Below are 9,147 nucleotides of genomic sequence, written 5' to 3'. Positions count from 1 at the left end.
GATGAGGAGAGACCCATTGTTGCATCTAGATGGTCTCTTGTGAGCTTTTAAGACCTAAAAAGGGCTTTCATCTTTAAGGACCAATGCACGAAAGACAGTTTCCCAAATACACCTGTGCAGTGGAGGGTCCCTAGGTTCCTTAGGGCAGAGCCCTGTCCCCCACCTGCTTGGGAGAGGGGGGCAGGTGGATGAGTACAAAAGAGGCCAGGATGGAGTTTCCTTTTGAAGGTTTTCCTTTATTAGTCTTTTCGGAAGCAGTTAATTCTCTTTTCTTATTTAAAAAAAAAAAAATGTGTTTCATTCAGAGTTACACCAAAGTGATTAAAAGAAGCTGTCTACAGCTCCCTAGTGCAGAGAGAAAAAAAAAAAAAAAAAAAAAATTCCCCCTGCAATTAACCACAAAAATAAAACCGAAAGAGAACATCAACAATCAAAAATAATCCCCAAATATCCAGGACAAAAAATAAAATATTTATTGATCGATCACAGCGAGACACAAAGAGATGGATGGGATGGGGGGATGCTTTGAAATACAGTGGCTCAGGGGGGCACGGGGGGATACAGTACTGCGTGTGGGGAGACCAAGGTTGGGGAGGAGGAGACTCCGGCCACCCCAGCCGGCACAGCTCTCACGCCCTGGGATTGCTCAGCCCCTTTATGGGGGGCATGTGGTGGGGGCGGAGGCAGGGCCAAGACAGGCTAACCAGGTTTATGGCGGGTTGCCCAGCCAGCTAGTGGTGCCAGGCAGTAAACTGGGGACAAGGATGGACAGACAGGCAGATGGATTCCACAAGAGCAAGGGGGATGTTCCCAAAGTGTGTGTACGTGGTGGGGTCTTTGGACTGGAAGGCACCTTGGATGTGGGGAACAGCCATTGATGGGGGAGAGGAGGCCAAGGGGTGATCAAGGGATGATGTGGCCGAATCCAGCTTGAGGTTTAAGGCGCTTGGGTACCAACTGGACGGCAGCCAGGGGTGGGTCCCGCTGGGCAGGGGGGAGGTGGGCCTGCCCAGGAAGTTATCTGCACCATCATCAGAGAAGCCCCAGGGAGGGGGTTCCCGAGGGGCTGCCCTTCCCTCCTCCCTCCCCCCAGGAAGATGAGAGCACCAGCTGTAGCACCAAGTTCCCCTGGAGATGGAGACTGGGGAGGGGGAGCTCCTGGGTGGGAAGGGGGTGGGGCAGGGGACCGAGCCCACCCACCCTTTGCCTCTGGAGCAAGAGACCTCCTGGGGCCCCTCAGCCACCGCTCTCCTGGCTCCTTGCTCTGTGGATTTCCAAGCTGCCCAGCCTGCCCCGTCCCCTCCCAGGGCAGGGGTAAGGAGGGGGCGTGGGGAGGGGTCACAAAGGGTTTACATTCTCCACCAAGCAGTAGCACCAACGTTGATGAGGTCGAGAGTCAGGGGTCCTGGGATGCTCATTTCCTCTTCCGGCCACAGGATTTCCCCAGGCAGGCCGCTCCTGGGGAGGGGTGCACATGACAGTCAGCTAGGCCCTTCTGTTGCCGCTAAAGACCACATTGACCAGCCAGGCTGTTCTCTCAAACACATCACCACAGGGGGACAGAGGCTCCGGGAAGCCAGGAGAAGCCAGCCCCAGGCCCAGCTCCAACCCATCACACAAGCTCCTGCAGGACGCTTGCAGTGGGTGGGGTGAGGGTGGGGGCAGGGTTCAGGAAACCGAGGCATGGAAAGGGGAAGAGAACAGGTCTGAGGTTATATATGGGGTCAGGTTGGAGAAGAGCCAGGCCCCTCTGGACCTAGAGTCCAGTGCTCTGTCTCTGAACTAAAATGTTTCTCCAGGGTTACTTCTGGGAGGGGCCTTGCTTAACCCAGGTGGAGGTGACCCTTCTAGCGGGTGGAAGACCCATAGGAGGGGAACCTGTGAGGAACTGGAGGCCTCCAGAGAGGGACACCTTACTCATCCACATAGTTATCAGTGGTGGAGCTAGTCCCACTAGGTCAGGGTCTGATTAAACCTCATTTCACCCAATCAGCTCATAGCAGTACAGGTACCATGGTGTGGTAGCAGATTCTGGGGTAGTTCCGGCTCCCGCAGGAGACAGACATAGCTTGTTACCGCCACCTGGTGGCAGCAAGCGGATGAGTAGCACAGGGACAGGTAGGGACAGAAACCATTATCTCCCTGAAGCCCCCACAGGTGCTTTTGAAAGCACGGTGATAGGGCTGGGGGCTGTGGTGGAGTCAAGGCATTTGACTGCTAATCAGAAGGCTGACGATTCAAACCCACCAGCCACTCCTTAGAAGGAAGATTGGACAATCGACTTCAGTGGAGACACTGCCTTGGAAACCCAAGGAGGGGTTGTTAAGAGTCACAATGGACGGCAGTGAGTTTGGTTTTTTGTTTTTTTTTTGGTGATAGGACTAGGAGCACCTGTGATTGGCAGTTGGGACCTCTGGAAAGGGTCAGTGTGGCCCCTTCCTCCCTCAGGCATCAGCTGCCTCATCTGTGCAGAGGGAGGTAGGCACCAGTGGAAGGGAGTCCACAGTCCTGACTAACCAGGGGTAGAGCTGCAGCTTCTTTGGCACTCCCCAGGGCATAGTTGGAGGAGATGTTGGGGTGGTGATCAGAACCCCATGCCCCCCGCCAGTGTCGTGTCTGCACCTTTGAGCAAGGAGGTGGCTTAGTGCCAGGTGGAGGACCTGGGGTCCTTGCCCATCCCCTTGAATTTCTGTGACTGAGGCTCCAGGGTCTCCTCCCCATCTTCTTTCTCTTTTCCTGGCCCTTTGGGGTTCTTCCCTTCCCCTTGTCCCTTCTCTTTCCCTAGGTCACTCTTGGCAGGGAGTGTGTGGGCAGCAGGCTATGCGACTTGGAGAGGGGCTGCCAGGCCGGGCCTGAGGTGAGTCTGGAGGGGCGTGGCCCCCACTCCCAGCTCTCAATAGCTGGAGGTTGAAGATGGGGGGAGTAGGAGGTGCCCTGCCCACCCTACTCCTTGTTAGGTCTAGTCTAAACGTGCTACACCCTCTCCCAGCCCTGGCTAGCAACCCATCCATCCGCCACCCTGTTCCTGTCTTGCCTCCCGATCCCTGACCTCTTCCAGGGGCTGAGGAGCTACTCACCTTGGTATCCCAGGGCTCCCAGGGCCCCTCCGAAGGGTTTGGGAGGTTTTCCTGTGGGGGGAAAGGGTGGGGAATTAGGGAGGGGCTAGGCTTTGCTGCCTCTCTCATTACGCCACGTCACCCAGCCTCTCAGTCCTGCCACAGGGGATTGATCTAAATAAAGGGTTCTTTGCTCCAAGCTGACCCACAAGCCCCTTCCTATCTAGCCCTGACACCCAGTCGGGGGAATTTTCCACCATCTCCCTTCCCAAGTGCATCCTGTCTATGGAGGGCTGAGCAGCTCAATGGTGTGCCAGCCTGAGCCTGCCTCTTCACTTCTACCTCCCCCATCACACCAGATTCCCCTCATCATGTCAGACTCCTCCATCACGGTCAGATGTCCCCATCACCGTCAGACCGCCACCTCCCCATGGTCGGACCCCAGACAAGCTTCGCAGCCTCAGCCTCACACCCACATCCTGCCTCAGGCTCCAGCCTCCCTGGCGCCCCTGCTTGACGGCCCCTGCTCCCCTTACTTGGCTTATTGCATTTTTCTGTTGCCTCTTCAACCTCCCCAGTGAGCCCCTGAGCCCCGGGATTAACCCAGGCCCCTGGTGTCTAGTCAAGTGCCAGGCTGAGAGTCCCAGGAACTGGGATCCTTGATGCCCTGTCTCACTTCCTAGGGCTGCAGTTCCCCTGAGGAATGGCTCAAGCCACCTCCCCAGAGAGGACCAGCCCAAGGCCATGGACTCTACCCCCACCCCATAGAAGGAGCTCAGGGCTTTGGCCCTGCTTGAAAGGGGACCCTTCGGGCAGACTCACCACCAACTCCCAGGCCCCCAGCTCCACCACCTACAAAGCAAGGAGAGGGGCTGTGGGTGTGCCCACTTCTGTGGAGCCCCAAGCCCCCGAGCAGGACTGAGCCCTGAGGCTGGAGTGGGATGAATGGCTTGAGAGGGCCAAGTTCGGATCTTGGGTTTCCGGAGCCCTGGCTCTGGCTCTGCCCCCTGGGTGGCCTTGGGCAGGCCCCTGGCTCCCTCTGATCCTTAGCTTGCCCTCTCTGGAACATGGTGGGAGCTCGGTCTGTCCTCCGTGGGACTCAGACGAGCCTCAGAAGCGTTCTGGAAAAACTGTGCTCCCTGTCCTTGTAAGAGAGGGTCCCTCAGACCCTGTGCCATCTGAGGCCATTGGGTCCACCCCTGGGGACTGGCTCAGCCCCTCTGGACAGGAGACAAAGCAGGGGAGGAGGAAAGGCCTGGCCAGAGCTTCAGGATGGGCCCAGGGTGCAGAGCCCGAGTATACCTGGGAAAATGGGGGACAGTCCAAAGCCAGGTCTTGCTGCAACTCCTGCAGGAGAGAGTTGGGGTTGGCAGGGCAGGGCCCCGTTCCAGCCTTGTTCCCTCTCACCTGCACCAGCACTGGCTTCCTCAGGCCCCTCTGCCCAGGAACACCTCCTGCCCCTCCCCACCTGCAGCCTGAGCGGCTCTCTTAACAAGCCTTGTCCCTGCCTCGGGTCTTGGTGTGGCGCCCAGCGCCCCAGGGCCTGCCTCATCCTGACATCAGAGACCCAAGGTGCTAGCCCTGCCCCTGGGTGTTTCTGCTCCTGGAATGCCCACCCTTGCTCTCATGTCCTGGGGCACCCTTCCTCTAGACCCGGGCAGAGCTGAGATGGCTCCTACCTCCAATTGGGAAAGGCCTGGTGACTCCTAGGACACCCCCAGGGCCAGCAGCACCTGAGAAGAGGGCAGATGAAGGTTAGGACAAGGCACAGTGTAAGGGGCCCTGGGCATCCCCCTGGGCTCTGGGGTCAGGGATGTCCCGTACAGACCTTCAGGGGGAACTGTGAGCAGGACTGAGGCCTGAGCCAGGGGTGGGGTGGGTGAGGGAAGGGGCAAGCACCTGCCAGGCCTCTGGGGTGGGGAGGGTGTTGGGGGGCAACTCACCATATTTGGCTGCCTTAGCAGCTGCAGCTGGGGACACGCCTGGGGAGATGGGGAGTGATGGGGGCTCAGGAATATCACCCCCCTAACAGAGCCATGCTCCTCCCTGGCCTCCCACCCATTTTACCTTCTCCTCACCGACTCACCCTTCCCCAACCCCTCCACCCCTCCTGTGTCTATTCACTCAAAAGTCTTTATTGAACTTCTACTGTGCTTCCACTCTTGCCGAGAGCACCGGAAGAGAGGTCCAGGCTGCTGTGAGTCGGGAGGCCCAGTGACCCCCAAGAAAATGTGAAATGACCACATAAGGCCACCATGATGGTGAATCATCTCCATGAAAGCTCTGATTTCCGTCTGTGGCAAACAGGCGTCACCGTCATTTTCCTAACAAACTCCCACTTGGAGAAACTGGACGGTACAAACATTTCACTCGCTCCCCTCTCCTGAAAGGTTGGCGGTTTGAGTCCACCCAAAGGTGCCCGGGCAGAAAGGCCTGGCAATCTACTACTCCAGATCAGTCACCAAGGAGGACGGTTCTACTCTGACACACGTGAGCCACCATGGGTCAGAATCGACTTGATGGGCAACTGTGTTTCTCTTTTTTTTTTGAAGTGGGTTGGGCAGGTTCAAGGGAGAGGATTGGAGCCCCCAACCGCCAGGGGCAGCCCCAGGTCCTGCCTGCTTAAGTGCCTCTCTACCGAGCCCACAGCCACCTTGGGGAGCAGGTGATATAACATAGAGGGTGGGCAGGTCATGCTCAGTAGAGAACATGGCTTGAGCAGAGGAGTGGCCCGGGTGGGGAAGAAAGCCCCCCCGCTCTCTCTCATACACACATACACACACACTCACTAATTCCAGGGCAAACACCTCACCTCCAAAGGCCCCAGCTCCTGGAATTATTCCGCCGGGTCCCAGTCCAGCTCCGAGCCCACCGACTCCCCCAAGGCCTGGCGAGACAGCTGTGTCTCAAACCACACTGGTCCATGCATTAGGGCCAGAGAAGGAGGGGTGAGACATCATTACAGGACCCAGGTCAAGGCTGAGGTCTCAGGGGACTTGATGGGCAGCAGTGGGGCTGGGAGCTGGGTGTTGGGGAAATGAGACCCTGAGGGTGAAGGCATAGCGTTCCGGGGGCAGGTCAGGGAACACGTGATCCAGGTACGTGGTCAGCGAGCTCCTCCCTTGGGGCCTGGTGGTAGCCCCACACCAGTGCTCACCAAACTGGGCGGCTTTAGCAGCGGCTTTGGCGGCAGCAGCTGCGGCAGCGGGTCCGGCTCCTGGGAACACAGAGGGGGCTCAGGGAGGGACACTTCAGGGGTCAATCTTCCCCTACTCCTCAGCCCGTCCTGGGCTTTCAGTTACCTGCCACTCCGCCTGGGACACCTGCGCCTCCAAGGGCTCCAACATCTCCAAGGATCCCGGCCCCCCTTGCTCCTGTGGAGAGAGGATAGAAACATCAGCCCCTATTTCTGAAGGATGAGGAGGCCCTGCCACAGGGCAGAAGTCACGTGACTAGAGGAAGGAGCAGTGAGCAGACATCGGGTCTGAATGTCTCTCTGCCCTTACCAGTTGCGCAGGGACATGGCCCTGGGGCCTCGTTATCCACCTGGACTGCAGTTCCCTCCCTTACTCAGGCCTAGTTCTGAGAGGGGCAGGTGGAGCAATAGTGGAGGCTGGTGCTGCCACGGATGTCGGGTTCTGACACCCCCGGGTTCGAATCCTGGTTTCCCCGTTTGTTATAGCCGAGGCCTCTTGTCTCGTTTTCCCATCTCACTACAAGTGTTTGCAGAGGACAAGGACACCCATCTCTGCACTTTGTAAACCTGGTTCATTGTGTGTTGGAAATTGTAGTAGCGGCATTTGTTTATAGCTAACACTCCATAAAGCATGCATCCAGCCAGCCGCAAAGCTAAGTGCTTTTTACAATCATCAGCCATTGCGACTAGAAATGGAGGAACTGGTGTAACTACCCATTCTGCAGATGAGAAAATCGAGGCACGGTAGAGATGCTCAAGGTTACGTGTGCAGAGCTGGGCATGGACGCAGGCAGCCTGGCTCATAAACCTGCGCCTACCCGCCTGCTGCAGGACACCACTTGGATTTCCTGGCGTGTTTGTCCAAGTTGTGCCGACAGAGCAGCCAGCAGCAGACGGAGGAGGCCACGGGTTAGGGCCCCCCAGGGAGGCGGGGGCTTGGATTTTCCAAGGGGGATTCTGACCCCAAATGGACCGGCCAGGGCGAGTTGGTAGTTCCCTGGCAGAGACCCCAGCCTGGTTCCCAGGAGGCTGGGAATGCCGGGGCCACAGACAGTGTGGGTCTGGCCAAGTTGGGCTGCCAGAGGGGATGGGCTTTGGGCTTCGTGGCTGCCAGCATGCCAAGTGGAGAGGCAGGCAGGTCTGCCACGTCCTCGGTGCTCACTCGTGGCGGGTGCAGCCATGCGGAGACAGGGGTGGGGGGGCCCAGAGCTCTAATGGGAGGACAGACTTTTCTGCCGGCCAAGGCACTGGCAAGGAGGCCAGGGCTGCCAGCTTCCTCACACCAACAGTGGGTCCGGCCCCTCCCTGGGCCTCCAGTCCTGTGAAACCCTAGACACTTTGGAAGTTTGAAAATGGGAGTGTTTGTCACAAAGGCTGGAGGCAGGGTAGGCCTTTAGTGGATAGAGGCCAGGTCTGCTAAGCCCTCATTAGCATGCCACAGGAACTGCTTTTTTTCTAGCTTGACCATCCCAGCCTGGGTTGTAGGCTCTGGGCACTGGTCCATGCCTGTGGTGGGAGGTAGTTGGTGTCCAAGTGCTGCCAGGGATGGGAGGGCAGCAGGGGCATTGCAGGGGAGCGGTGGGGAGATGGGACACACTTACCAAACTTAGCTGCTTTGGCTGCGGCCAGGGATCCAGGTACTGGAGAGAACGGTGGGAAGTAGTCAGCAGCTTAGCTCTGTGCCTAGGGGTTCTGCCTCCTCCAGGGAGCCCTCCCTGACTTCCACTAATAGCCCTGAAGCTGTGGCTCCCCAGCTAGCTGCTCACCCTGCCAAGTACGGAACTCTACTATCCGTCAGTCTAGTTTAGGGGTGTTTGTGGGCTGAACTGTACTTCTCTTTTCATCTCTCTCCCCCCCTTTCTATCCCCCCTCTGCCAGCCCCTCCAGGCCAAGTGTGGCTTGGAGATGGATTTGGGCTCAATAACCACTAGGTGAAGAGCTGGAGGTCCTAGTGGCCCCCTTATTCACAGAATACTCTGAAGGGGAGCCAGGCTGCCCACCCTGTGCCCAGAGACCCCAGTAAACTCCAGTCCCCTGCTCTCAGGCCCCTCCCCTGGTCCCTCCCTGACTGCCCGGGAGGACCTCATGGGCAATGGACTAGTCACTCGGCACCCCAGAGTGGTGACCCGAATTGGGCAGGAATGGGACACTGGGATGTTCTAAGAGCAGGTTGTGTCTCCCAGCCCCTTACCACCCCTCACCTGCTCCAAAACCGGGCACACCAGCACCAACTCCAAACCCAGGGACACCAACTCCAACTCCGAACCCGGGCACACCAGCGCCGAGCCCAGCTGCAGCCCCTGAGGAGAGATGGGCAGTGGGGAGTGGCAGCAGGCCAGGTGCCCTGCCCAGCAAGCTGAGTCAGGCCCCAAGGAAAGAGCAGAGGCCTGCTCACTGGCCTTTTCTGCTGCTACTCCAGGGAATGGTCTTCCTAAAGCTCCCCCCAGACCACCAAGGTCAGCCCCCACCCAGGCTGGCACTGAGGGCCACACACCGGAATCCCACTGCCCCTTCCAGCCTAACCCCTTGCTTGTCACTCTTGTTGTTGTTGTTAGGTGCCGTCAACTCAGCTCTGACTCATAGGGATCATATGTTACAACAGAATGAAACACTGTCTGGTCCTGGGCAAGCCTCACAGTCCTTGCAAATCGCCCATTGTTGCAGCCACTGTGTCAATCCATCTCGTTGAGGGCCTGCCCCTTTTTCGTTCACCCTCCTCTTTACCAAGCATATCCTTCTCCAGGGAATGGTCCCTTCCCTCTTGGATGTGTTAATTTCATCCTCCCAAAAACCTTACGTGGGAGCTCTGGTAGCATAGTGCCTAAGGCACTTGACTGCTAACCAGAAGGCTGGCAGTTCAAACCCACCAGCCACTCCTCGGAAGGAAGGTTGGGC

The 9,147-nt window shown here is 58.0% G+C and overlaps 1 protein-coding gene across 1 annotated transcript in view; it reads right to left on the bottom strand.

The window, feature by feature from the left end:
• Positions 1-2,641: 2,641 nt before the first annotated feature.
• ELN (elastin) overlaps positions 2,642-9,147 on the bottom strand; it is a 39,077-nt gene continuing 32,571 nt past the window's right edge. The window contains exons 26-31 of the mRNA XM_042781047.1: positions 8,454-8,552; positions 7,854-7,892; positions 6,359-6,483; positions 6,214-6,273; positions 3,078-3,128; positions 2,642-2,791 (exon numbers count right to left, since the gene is read on the bottom strand). Coding sequence (XP_042636981.1) covers positions 2,642-2,791; positions 3,078-3,128; positions 6,214-6,273; positions 6,359-6,483; positions 7,854-7,892; positions 8,454-8,552 — 524 coding nt within the window. The remainder of the gene's footprint in view (positions 2,792-3,077; positions 3,129-6,213; positions 6,274-6,358; positions 6,484-7,853; positions 7,893-8,453; positions 8,553-9,147) is intronic.

This window comes from Orycteropus afer, unplaced genomic scaffold, assembly GCF_000298275.1.
Source record: "Orycteropus afer afer isolate SDZICR_OR568_19922 unplaced genomic scaffold, OryAfe1.0 scaffold00006, whole genome shotgun sequence".
Classification (NCBI taxonomy): domain Eukaryota; kingdom Metazoa; phylum Chordata; class Mammalia; order Tubulidentata; family Orycteropodidae; genus Orycteropus; species Orycteropus afer.
The sequence above is the reverse complement of the archived record's forward strand: the minus strand, read 5'-3'. Positions and strand labels throughout refer to the sequence as shown.